This window comes from Carettochelys insculpta, chromosome 14 (assembly GCF_033958435.1).
Source record: "Carettochelys insculpta isolate YL-2023 chromosome 14, ASM3395843v1, whole genome shotgun sequence".
NCBI classification, from domain to species: domain Eukaryota; kingdom Metazoa; phylum Chordata; order Testudines; family Carettochelyidae; genus Carettochelys; species Carettochelys insculpta.
In genome coordinates this window covers 40,572,079-40,585,976 of record NC_134150.1, presented here as the reverse complement: position 1 = coordinate 40,585,976, position 13,898 = coordinate 40,572,079, and the positions used below count along the sequence as shown (strand labels likewise).

Here is a 13,898-nt window from a genome sequence, read left to right as displayed (position 1 = left end):
TTATGCTTCAAACCACAGTAAATGGGAAGAAGCATTGTAATTTGCATGTGGTGTTTTGCAAGGACTGATCCAACCTGCTGCATACGCTACAGCAGCATATAATCTATACCACAGATGGGGAAAACACAGCCCACCTAACTTTATAATCCAGCTCGTGGCCAGCTCCTATAGGGAGAGGAGAGTGTCAGGTGCTGCTCCCACACCCAGCAAAATTTCCCTCAGCTCCTACTGGCTGGTTTCTCTATTTTGCTTAGGGTAGAGACAGCACATGAAATCAGCCAATGGGAGCTGAGAGATTTAGCTGGGGGCAGGGGCAGTGCAGCACAATTTCCCAGCTCTCACTGGCTGGTTTCCAGCCAATAGAACCTGAGAGATTTTTTTTTTGGGAGCTGGAGAAACACACAAAACTACTACCATCCCCCATCCCAGTGTAGAGACACAGAACAGACAGTGGCCTGGGACTACTGGCAGGCACAGTAGCCTGCCTGAAACTGCTGCTGACCAGGAACTGCTTAACTAAACACATCCTGGCCAGAGCCTGCCTCTGGCACCCCACTCCAACTTCCTTGCAGCCTCTTCACCCACTCTAAACCCCTCTCCCAGGGCAGAATCCTTTCCCAGACCCTACTCCCCAACTCCCTGTGAAAGGTCACCACCCACTCCTTCACCCAAACGCCTTCTCAGACCCCACATGTCCTCCTGCTCAATATAAATGGAAGGTCTCAGCCCAGCTCTTTGGAAGAAGACTGATGCTCAAGCATGTATTACACAATGCAGAAGCAATTGCAAACATTGTCTATGATCTACTATGATCTACTATGTCACCTACATAGGTCCAAAGAGTGAGGCTGGAAGAAGCACGTAGGCAAAGCACTGTGTGCAACAATTCATGCCAATGGAAATACACCTGAAGGGATGCCTGAACTCATTTTGAACACAATGTAAGGTGCAGTTTTTGCCCAGGCCTTACACCAACAGCAAGTTCTGGTATCTACTGTGACTTCCCTTGCTAGCTAAGTTTCGCTAGGATTAGATAGTTTGGTACGATAGAGAAGGCATCAGAGCAAAGTATTTGGAAAATAGTGTCATGTGTTAAATGAAAACCTTGCAAAGTTGCTCAGTGTTAAACGGGGAAGGGATGAGCATCAATATCTGTTACAAACAATAACTCAATAAGTAACATAATGAAGTTACTTTTTGAGTAGAACCATGCTTCAATGCATAGATATTAGCAAAATGAAATTAGACCATGACTAGTTATAATGTGCTGTAGTTCTCTACAATCTCTCTCTGCCACATAAAAATATGTTATTTAAAAGTTAAAGGAACACACCAAAATAATTGTCAAGAAACAGGAATTGGTCAGATTGAAGCATGACCTGCCCGACCATTTTTGTAGACTTAGGATATTGTCCCATAATGTCACCAGAGGAAACAAAAAGTCATCACTAGGCTGGCTAATTGTCTTTCACAGATTGTAATTCCTACAGTGTCTCAAAATGAAACCACAAAAAACAGGGAAGGCGGAACAGATAACGAAATATCTGAGCAACAAGCAGGTAGAAGTAACTAGCTACACTGACAACAGCATGTAGGTGCCACAGCAAGGGAAATTATTCATACAGATAATAGACTGAGTTAGAGACATAGATGGCACCAGACTAACCAGGACGGGCCCACTCTTATTTCAGTAAAAGGCCATCAGCATTATATCTCATGTGTGGTGTCCAGAGGACAATTTAATTCCTACAGGTATTTACTGGGGCGGGGGGCACAGACTAGAAAGGGACTGGAAAGGCAGGATAGGGGCAAGAGACGAATACAAATGCCTGAGCAGTAATGCGTATGAAGATTTTAGAAAAGTTTTATCTAAAGATTTAGTTCTGCTTGTCTCTTTTGCACTCAACCTGTCAGACAAAGCAACTGGAAACATCTCTCTACAGGACCAGAAACTTCAGTGTTATACTCACAGCGAATACCATAAATCATGAGAGGATCAAGCTGCTTCTTCCCATGCTTTCCTTGCCCTGAAAGGTTAGAGATGGCCTGAATTTCCCGGTGGAAGAGGTAATCTAGTAACGTCAGCGCCATCTTCTCAGCTGTGCGGCAATTGGTGCTTATGTGCAGCATGTCAGCTGGGGTGATGGGACAACGGACTCTCATCTCTGGATTGTTTTCATCTCCAAGCCATGTCCCATTGGGGTAATCCTCTAAAAACAGAGAATGAGGAAATTCTAAGTGATGGCACAGGCTGCAACAGTCATATTTAAAATGTATAAATATCATCAGCTCTTCCTATTTTCTTTATGGTCTCCATTAACCTCTTTCAAAGTTTATAGCAACTGGCTGGCTCACAAGATTTGTAATGGATAAAGAGCCTTTATCCAACCCACATCAGCAGTGACCAAAAGTGGTTATCATTACCAGATGTTCTGTGGCCTGCAAAAAACAAAATTAGCAATCGGTCTTAGTCCAGATGTCCAACTGACAAGTAAAATTTAAGAGCTTCTGAAAAGACACCAATGAGCAAAATAAAATCTTCTCCCCTTCAATTGTATCCATTCAGGCCCCTCAAGATAAGGATCAGGGCATATTTGTGGGGCAAGGAAGCTGATATCTTAAGGTGAGTCACTTTTCTAGCAAGGCTTGTCCCTCCAACCTCATGAATCTGAATCACAGTTTTCCCTTTAAACAATGCAATAAGATGAGCTTAAGCAAGGCTGACAACTTGAGAAAATAAATAATTAGTGACGAGGGGTAATTTCCTTGATTAATTACTTAAGGGGTTTACCAACGGCACTCACTCAACCATAGCTGAAGATCCCAAATTACATTTTTTTGTTTTGTTTTGTTTCAGACTTACTGAACAGTAGTCTGCATTATTTCCTAAACACGTCATTTACCAAAGGACCAGCCTCAGCATGGAGAATGAATCACCATTCATCTCTCAAGTGTCTCCTTCCTCCTGGTCTACAGTGAGGTCATTAGCAGAATACGTATTCATTATGCTGCCTGCTAGCAGTATACCTGGCCTATCTCGCATCCAACAGGATCATGAATTTTGCTCTTGTTCTGGCCTCTCACAGTTTGGAAAATAAGTACTCATTTGAAGCTAAGGGAAGCACTGAATTCTTAATGGAAATTAAATTTTGTTGGCAATGCCTGAAGTCACTGGATTCAAGCCACTAATCAGCAATTGGGACCAAAGTTCAGCGTAGACACCAGAATCACACCTGCAGTAGGGGATACAGCTGCAAGGAAATGTACGGTCCCTTTGGATGAGATGCTAAGTCAGGCTAAGTTTGCTTGTTCCAGTTAAAATTAAATTTCCTCTAACAATCTTGACAATATAAGGGGAATAACCCACTGGTCAAGCCTAACATTTCAATGACTGACTGACACAGGCTGTTTGGATTTAATTTCAATGTTCGCACAGCTTCATGAGGTAAAATGCATAAAGGCTGCTGATTTGGGATTCATGCCATTCATTTCTGCTGTGCTGGCATTGTATTGCTTTTTTACATATCTTCAAACAATGTATACATATGAAACGGATCTTTTAACTATATGGTTTATTTTTAAAGGCATGTATGTAGTGAAATATTATAGTACCTGTAATGTCACAAGCACCTGTTTTTCATAATCAACTTATTCACATGATAACCATGAAGAAGTTCAGACGAATGAGCACTTTTAAAGGTGAATAGGTTTATGTGACCCCTGAAAATGCATGGTCTTTTTTTACAGCTATTGGATTATGTTAAATAGTCTGTGTTCTGTTAGATTATATGCCAGAAGCAAGCAATAAATCTAACATGGAAAGAAACTCACAGTCTAAAGAATGCTTTTGAGACAAGATCTCTGGCACCGACTGATATAGCAAGTATCAGATCCAAGTGTATTGCAATGAATAGTAATGACATGAAGTAAATGTTAAATTGTACAGTATTGATACAGAAATATCAGATGGCCGTATACCTGTAAATAAAGGAAAATATTTACCTCCACATAAAAGCAATTAATGTTTTACCAAACTATTTCCAGAGAATCAAAATGTAAAGCATAATGTACAGTTGTATTTTTATTTAGACAAAACCTATTTTCACAAATGGATTTGCATGTTTCTTATATTTCTACCACTGGTCTAGAAAAATGAAGCCCCCGGATTGTTTTTGATCCCATATTCTTTTATACTCAAACTGCAGTGCATTACTCACTCTCTGCAATGTGCAATATGACATCTGTGTATTATGACAATAAATGCAATTGGTCACATGCATTCAAACAATTTATATTCAAACATTCCTATCATCTAATAATGTTAGAAAAAGATATCCTACCACTAAAGATCAAATTCAACACAGCAGGCAAAGCAGAGCAATGACTGTATGGCTATGTCCATTTTCCAATACATATCATATGCTTTTATTTTCAATATAATCCAGCAAATTTGAGTGAACTACTCTATAATCTGCTATCAGAACTGTACTGCCTGATTTCAGTTTAGCGCAAATGAATAAAAATCTAATTCATGACATTCATAAAGCAACTTTCATCTGCACCCATGCTAATGAATGATCTCAACATATATGAACCAAAGACTTCCCATTAATAGAATAATCACAGTTTATTCATAATACTGAATATAGAAGTTACGGCTTTTCCTATGTGTAACTCTACTTTTAGTGCTTACAGTTTGGATGAGAACACAGCACTTTACTGCACTGACTATAGCACAATCCCTGGAAAAAGCTCTCAGCTCTTGCATTCACGCTGTAGTTTAAGAATACTATTATAGATTCTTCCTTTGCCTCTGTATTCCATAGCAGAACTGACTGGCAAAAATGAAATTCACCAAACAAAAAATGCTTTGTGTGGAACCTTCAAGGGCCCTTTTACATTTCTACTCAGTGTTTACAGCAATTGTTTGATTCACTCCAAACGAAATCATCTTGAATGCGTCTGGCTATAGCATTTCTCTCTCAGAGTGCTGCCATTGAAACAAAAAACTTTCTGCCAGACTGATAGACATCTGCAAATGGTACCAAAGTACTTCCAGTGATGAGAGATCAATATGTTAATACAGCCTGGTATTTCTGCAAAGAAATTAAATTGACAGTATAATTGGTTTTCCTTTATTCAACCCCCAATACTGAATAGGGAAATTGCAGCTCAAAATATACAGCAACTTAAGTATCTTTTGCTTTTAAGAAGAGAAATTATCCAGAAGCTTTTTTCCTGACTACAATGCACTTGCAGTACACAGACACAGAAAACATACAAATATGTTATGCTATCTTTAATCTGACAAAATGAGAAAAACTGAAAAACCCAGAAAAGAATTATTTCAAAGCCTAAGTGTTTTCAAATTTGGCTACAACTTACTCAAAGTGTGACTGAATTTAAATTCCACAACTACGTCAAAATATCAAGAAAAAATAAACATTTTCTGTAATCTAGGATAATGGATAATACCCCTTATAATATTCTGAATAACAATACAAATTCCAAAATTATATCAATCACCAACACTTCCTCTGTGGTTTGGGCACAGTTTTTTAATAATAAGAGAACTGCAACTGTGTCACTCGTGTGTTAAATTTTTAATTGAACTGTTTAAGTTCCTTTTGCTTAACGGGTCACTTGTTTTTCTGTCTTCTCTTAAAAGAACAGCTATATTGTTTCCTTATTTTAAAAAAATATAGAAAACATTACTTTTATAACTGTGATGCCTGCATGTACAATTCTATTTCAGATGCACAAAGCATATTGTGAAAAATCTGCTACAATACTGTAGATATTTTTACATTCATTTTAGTATTTCATGGCCTTATATGTTTAATACAAGTGTACAAAAATTCACACATGGTACTGTAATCTTTAACATTACAAAATACACTGACTAGACACTTAAAAAGGTCTGCCAACCATTCAAATGCAGGATACACATATGAGTCTGCAGTTTAGGCTACATGTACAAACCTATTCACATAATATTGCCATGCTAAGCCCCAATCCTGAAAACATTTGAATTCACAGTTAATTTTAAATTAACTTCCACTTTAATCATGTTATTCACATGCTTTAAATTAAGCACATGTGTAAGTCTTTGCAGAATCAAGGGAATAATTAGTTAGCATTTGTGTTTTCCTTTCCTTCAATGATATGAATGGAGAATCTGTCTTCTCCCCACCCCATGTAATGAGTCATACAGAACTCATCTGATGGGAGGGCAGCTGTATGAAGGCTATACAGATACTAATTTAGATATTATTATTTTACAGATGTGTATTATTTTATACAGTATCATAGATGTAATAGGCACTTCACCCAGACAAAATAAAACAATATCCAAGCACCAAGGTCTTTACACTACATTTTGATTATTTTTATTTATTTCATCTGCCAAGATCTGATATGTAAGTGTTTGAGAAGCACATAAGAGTAAAGATTAATGGAGGAAGAAGTAGAGAGTGACAGAGTTTTCAGAGATGATGAGAAGTCAGGGAGGTTGCTAGCCATAGGGGAGTTGGGTGCCTGATCCAGTCACCGGGAAGAAAAGAGGGGATGGAAGACTCAAAAAAACAATGAAAGCAAGTGACGTTGGAATGCAGAGGGTTCCGTGGAGAATGATTCTGGCATACAAATACCTATGGGGTATGCAGTTTAGATTAAAGGTCGGATTTTCTGTTGCCAACACTGACTGCACTCTAACTGCAGAAACTACACATGCAAGCAACCAATCATTATCTCATATGTATATTGTAGTAGCAAGGGGTCCCACCATGTCTAGCACTTACAGATACATAAAGCCATGGACTCTACCTGTAAGGGCTCACCATTTTAAAAGATGAAAGACATATAAGAGATGTAGGAACAGGGACACAGTCAAGTATACAGATGTATTTTTAAAAATAATTATATATTTACAAAAACATTATCAACTCTTCTCATCTTCCCCTCAAGCGAGCGGTCCTTAATTGCCTAATTTCTTGTATGCATGGCAGCAAAGACGGCTCTTGAAGAGGAAATTAAGGAAGGGCCTTACAGACGTGTACAAGAAGAGCGTTCCACACAGAAAGGGCTGAAGTGAGAGAAGCTGGAGTGAGAAAGTAAGAAAAGGGTGGGCAAAACTGACAACACTGAAGTTATGTCTACACAAGCCCCCTCATTTCAGAGGGGGCATGTTAATGAGGGATTCTGGAAGATTCTAATGAGGTGCTTCCATGAATAGGCAGCACCTCATTAGCATAATGGCAGCTGCGCGTGATTCAAAAGTACCACTTTCAAAACACACACCGCCTGAGTAGTCAGGCCTTTCTAAAGGACCCCCTGATTTCAAAAGCCCCTTCTTCCCACTTTCAAATCATATGGGGCCACCATTATGCTAATGAGATGCTGCATATTCATGGTAGCGCCTCATTAGCATCTTCCAAAATCCCTCATTAACACACCCCCTCCAAAAGGAGGGCCTAGTGTAGACACAGCCTGATGGAGCAAAATAGAGAAAGGAGTTACATGCATATTGGTCACTGATTATCGGCAAAAGCAGTTACTATACATATGCACGCAGTTAGACATGTACTTTTAGGTTTCAATCCTTGCTCAGATCCTAAATTTCTTCTCCAAAACATTTGGGTGAGGAGTAGGGATATTCAGATCCGGACTTTCAGGTTCATCTTTTCTTTCAAACACATGCTGTTTATTCTGGCTTGCTCTCTTCATTAGGTCAGCAGCTCACTTCATGACAGCTAATCAAAACTTCTACCTCTGCACTGTTCTTTCAAGAGCACGCATTTTCTTTTAGCCTCAACTTACCACACATAAAAGCAGTTTGCTTTTCAATGTTATTTTCAAATCCTTCTTAGACACATTATGTTAATTTCTTTCATCTCACAACACAGTTCACCACTCACTGTGGCCAGAGATTTAGCAACTCCAATAGCTGCCACCAGACTTGGCACAAGGTGGGAAGATGGCCCAGCAACGTAGCCAGGAACAGGCAGGGCCAAAAGCAGTCAGCTCTCTGCACCACCTGAACCAGAGTGCTGGTTCCTTCCCCCACCCCGTTTCCACTCCCCAACACACACACACACACACACACACACTCCTTCAAAGCTGTGCACAGCCAGAGCAGCACTGCCACAGCATTTCAAAGGGGCCTGTAGCGCCAATCATCACCATTGCCAAAGTAGCAGTGGTAGCAGCCAGAGCATCAGCTCCCTTTGAAACACCAGGACCACGGGCAACTTCTCCTCCCCCCACTCACCATCAGTGGGAAGCACAGACTGTACTGGCATCAACAAGCATGCATGGCGCGTTTGTGTGAGAGGGAGGTTGAGTGAAGGCGGTGTTGCATAAATGTGTGTTGCTGTGGAAACAGAGTGGGAGACAAACTTTTAATAAAAAGAAAACTGCATCAAGAAAACAAAAGCAGACAAGTTTTGCTGCCATTTCAGCCTCTGTAGAATACTTTCTGAGGTGTATGTGTATTTTTCTCACACAGGGAAAAGGGTTGACCCTTAACTGTTACTCACTTCATTCCTTTGGGATACATTCCCTTAACTAGCTTGATATATGAGCATTAGCAATAAGACTAGAAGCAAAATTAGGCTCTGCTCTCTCACTAGGTGCCGTCAATCATCCCTTTAAAACAAAGAAAAATAAAGTGAAACACCTGCCCATGTAAATATTTGAAGAATTAATTTGTTCCATTATTCAGAATAGCTTTATTTATTTTACTAACAAAGTTGGGTGCAATTCTAGCTCTCATGCCAGAGGAAAATGCCTGGTAGCTGCAGTACAAAGGCACAAAGCAGAATTAATCTTCTGAAAATAAACCATTTCCAACTCTCCAAAAACAAAGTCTGGTCTCCAGAGAAATTAAATAATATTTTGGCAGATTTGCAAGAGGTACAAACTTTTCTTAGAAAATAAACTTCCGGCAATTAAGTTGACTGCTTTGCCACTGCACAAGTTCAAAGTGGCAGTGATTAACTGAAAGACTTTAGAGTGCAGACTTTATTAACATCCAATCCTACACATTTAGAATCAGACGTGTGAGCACCACAGACTGAAAACAAGCACCGAGTTAATATCCAGTACTAATGATACAACAGGAATCTTACGAAAAAGAACCCAGTAGAACTAGTTCTAAATGTATGCTCTCCAAAAGAGATTTAAGCAAAAAAGTGAGAGTTCAGACAAAGAGAGACACACAAATACATAAAATATGCTTATTAATGGAAGAACATTGACTACAGCTGTCAGGTGTCTCCTGTATTCTTTTGGAAAATATGTATTTAATTTCCACATGGACATTAGCCAGCAAGGACAGTTAGATGAGACCTATGTTTGAAGCCTGATTTGAAGGATGGCTCAAAAAATCGGATTACATGAAGTAAATGTGTACTTCAATGAATCCATAGTCTTCTGGCTGGAAGATGAGTGCCCTACCAAACACACAACTCCAAATATATAAACATTTATTTTTTCCACCACTGAACACATATTTGGGATGTCACATACACTAAAGGGAAAAAAGCATGCACATTTGTATCAAAGCACTGGCATAAGCTCAAACTCAGCAAGGTACTGAAGTGCATGCCTAACTTTAAGCACAAAGTCAGCATGGTTACTCACATGTTTAAAATAAGGCACATTTCAGTACCTTGCTGAATTAGGTATAAAAAAAAGGGAGACACACTTTGTGGGTCATGATGAGGCAGGGAATTTAAACATGATTTGAACAGCCGTCTCTTCAAATTTTTGATTTGTAAACCTAGATAATGTTAAAAATGAATCTGTGAATTTAGATATACTCAGAAAATGGCTGAATGTCATGCTTAGACAATCTAAACTGATTAGGAGCACTTGCAAGCCTCTCTCTTTTATTTTATCCAGCTTTACGCTTATTGACTTGGATCTTATTAATATTGGGGTCATTTTAACAACTGGAAAGACTCCTGAGAAACATTACTCCCATTTGTCTGTTTCTCTGTAATCGGAAAAATAAATAAAAATCTTGTCAAAACAAGAAGGAATTTAGCAGAAACATTTGGCTAGGTTAGTTTCTTTAGTTTTATTTGGCTTTCATATGCCACTGAGGAGTTCAATAAAGACTGTTCTCACAAGAGCTATGTTCAGTAATCCTAATGCCCATTGTGGTTTAACTGTGCTTGTGCTTAATGTGAAAGATAAACATTTTGAGGTGAGGCTATGAAGGTTAAGTGGTGCAATGCTGTAGTAAACCAGCCTTTCATACTGTAATACAAAGATTTAGTAGTGATATTACAAGTGAAAAGAATTTGAAGGTCTCTCATAAGTTTCCAGTAGGCATTGCTAAAGTCACAATATCAGCACAGATTTTGCTGTGACCGTCAGTCACTGCTCAGAAGGAGCTTTAACACTAGAAACCCAGCGTTGTTGCATGCAGGACTTAAAAACTGGGAATTTAATTGGTGAAATGAAAAAGATCCTGAAGATTGATATCAGCCTAAACCTCCAGCCTACCCATTTAGATAAGATATTGGTATCCAGACCTGAAGATGACAAATTCTGAACATCTGTGGCCAGTAACATTATAGGGATAATTGCTGCAGAGGCACTTTTGTGATAAAGCACTTACATTTGAATGGAACATTTTGCACTTTGCTGAACAAATCTGCATGGATCGGTTTCCAGTCTTCCTTCAAAAAAATATAATATTCAACCTGGTTGCAAGACAGCTCTGAGACCCAATAACCAAGCTGTGCAGAGAAAGCTGACATAATACCAGCCCTACGCTATACCTGACGTCATCAATACCTAATTGCTACTAACCCTAAACCCATAAAATTTGCATCAGTAACAGGTGTTCAAAAATATTTCAAGTAAATCTAGATCTCAAAACACAAAAAATAAAGCTTCACATCCCACATCCCCTTGGCTTTACTTAGAAAGCACCTCAAAGTATAATAATAATTTCCTTAAAGTGTAATGAATATTGCTGAAGCCTAAAGCAACTCGTTTTGCAGTTTTACTTTACCAACTTCAAGTGGAGTCTTTTGGAATTTAAAAATTCACCTTCAGGTATTTATGAGATTCTAAAAGCAGCCACAATATGTTTCTTCATGGTAATTTGAAGTCTCCACTTCATCTTAGACATTTAAAAAAAAAAAACTGCTTTTAAGCCAGCATGACTGAACGGACTAAAAGATGGAGCATCTTGTGGTATGAATGGAACAGGTCATGTTTTCTCCTTCCTCCTACCCTAGCAAAGGAATAGTAATGAAGAGATCTAAGAGAATGGCATGATGCAATATCCTACTAATTTTAAGAATACATTCACCATGCAGAGGATATCAGCAGCTCTACTTTTTATGTTTATGACTAGTAACCTACATATTTCCAAAGACACCATGGAGTATGTAAATATAATTTAGCTATATATTATTATAAAAGGAGAGGTGTCCAGCCCACCCTGGCTGGGTCCCTGGGGCTACAGCTGCTGGTAGAGCTCTGTGCCACAGTCGGCTTCCAGCTCCAGGGCTGCTGGGGTTCCCCCAGCCCTGGCCCATTCCTCTTGGCTGGAGCAGCCAGTAGGCTCCGCTCCCCGGCTAGCTGCCAGCCACTGGGCTGCTGGGGTACACAGGGCTGCAGCTGCCAATGGGGCTTCACAGCTCCTGGGGTTGCCCCAGCCCCAGCCCCAGCCAGATCCCCAGGGCTGGAACTTCCAGGCTTCTCCCAGCCTGGTCCCCATGGCAGGAGCTGCCAGTGGGGCTCCGCGTCCCAGATGGCTGCCAGCCTGTGGGCTGCCAGTATTCCCCCAGCCCTGGCCAGGTCCCTGGGGCTGGAGATGCTGGTGGAGCTATGCAACCCTGCCAGCTCCTGGAGTGTTCAGGTTCCCATGTTCCCCGAGCTGCCAGCAGAGCTCTGCGCCCCAGACAGCTATTGGCCCCAAGGCTGCGAGGATTCCCCCAGACCCAACTGAGTCCCTGGGGCTGAAGCTTCTGGTGGGGCTCCGCACCCCAACCAGCTTCTAGTCCAGGATGGGTCCCCAGGGCTGGGGCTGCTGGCAAGCACCCAGTTTGGTAACCACCACAAAAGGGCGGGAGCTGCTAGTGTATAATAATATTTAAAACTTAAGTAGTACTTTATACCTTGAAAGTGCTGCACTAATATTAACCATTAGTCTTTCCATAAATCCAGAGGTTATGAGGATAACAATATGATTGTGACAATTTTTAAATCTTTTATTCTGTGGCTTGTTTACACAATATTAAGAGATTTACATGAACAATCACTACAAAGCAACAGGTTAAATTTTGAATACTGTGTTTGAAAACACCATGATTACTATAAACTTCCTAACTGAACTATGGATTGCCATCCTGCAATACATATCACTGTTTATTAAGAACTCATTTTATGGGGAGACACACTTGATAAAAGTTAACAAGCTGGGTAACTACTCAATAAACCAAAATGCAGAATTCAGATTACTGCAGTTTAGTGAGAACACTTTACAACTGTCAAAGGATTAAAGATAAATGAGTTTTATTGAGCAAATGTTTACAACCAATGAAGAGCCAAATTGCATAGTGTAAGAAATAGAACACAAGTCATCTATGGCGCAGAGGTGGGTTACGGCAGTAACAAGCACTGAACTTCGTTAACAATTATACACCATAACCTGCCTTGCTGCAGATATGTAAGGTAGGAAGAACACATTTGAGCCAATAAGTAATCCTTGGGAAAATAATAATTCCGTAGAATTAGGTAGAAATTACTATCTCCACTCTACCATTAGGATGAAGAGAGGTGCAGAAAGGTCTGGCTAGTCCACAGCGAAGGCAGGACTATAATCTGGAATTCTGACTCCATAGCTGCAACTACACTAGCCCATTTTTTCTTAAGGTCAGGCCCCAATTCGAAGTAGCGTGCGGCACGTCTGCACATGCCATGTGCTCTTTCGAAGATGAAATCGACGTTAGGTGCTGCAGGAATCGAAACCACTCTTCCAAACAGAAAATAGGAAGAAGCCAATATTTCGTCATCTTTTTTCGAAAAAGGATATGTGTAGATGCTCCATGTCCCGCTTTTTCAAAAGAGCGGGGTCCACCAGGGCAGAAATCAGCTGTTAGGTGGAGACGTGCTGCCCAGCCCCTGAAGGGCTCTATGGTCTGTGCGTGCAGCAGCTCTTAAAACCGCACACACCGGGAAACCCCCTTGCAGGAAGCTGAGAACAAGAAGGCACCAGCTATCACATGTGGTGCCCCTGCAGACCTCAGTGTGACCCTGAACAGCCCCCAGAGAGTGATGGCCACCAGCCAGGCACACAACAAGCCCCAGGGTCCCCCCTTTGAGTGCACCCAGGGCTCCCACGAGTCCAGCCAGGGAGGGAAAAAAGCACACCCCATCCTGGAGCAAGCATGGACTGCAGGATCTACTGTGGCTCTGGCAGGAGGAGGAGGTGCTCTGGGTCATGGACAGCAAGTGCCAGAACACAGCTGCCTTTGCCTGTCTGGCCGAGGGCCTGACAACATAGGGTCACCCTGCCTGCACTCCTGACCAGGTCAGGAGTAAGGTGAAGGAGCTGCAGCAGGGTTACGCCCAGGCTCAGGACTCGTTCAGCCAGTCAGGGGCCATCCCTGACTCCTGCCCCTATTACATGTAACTCAGGAGCATCCTGAGCCCCTGGAACACCTCCTCCCCGATGGCCCTCATGGACACTGTGGCTGAGGAGCCCCAGCTGGGACCGGAGCAGGAGCTGGGACCAGCGGCCAGCCCCACACCACCAACGCCGGAGACAGCCAGCCTCGGTCAGGGACTGCTCCAGCAAGGAGGGGGAGCAGGTCATAGACCTCCTTTCCTGCACCTCCAGCCAGGCATCGGTCAGACAGCCATCCCCTGACCTT

At 41.2% G+C, this 13,898-nt stretch overlaps 1 protein-coding gene across 6 annotated transcripts in view; it reads right to left on the bottom strand.

Annotated features, from left to right (window-relative positions):
• The window catches only part of BANP (BTG3 associated nuclear protein), a 225,005-nt gene that overhangs the window by 142,442 nt on the left and 68,665 nt on the right, over positions 1-13,898 (bottom strand). For all 6 annotated transcript variants that reach the window (XM_075008502.1, XM_075008504.1, XM_075008499.1 and 3 more), the window contains one exon: positions 1,971-2,210. In XM_075008502.1, coding sequence (XP_074864603.1) covers positions 1,971-2,210 — 240 coding nt within the window. The remainder of the gene's footprint in view (positions 1-1,970; positions 2,211-13,898) is intronic.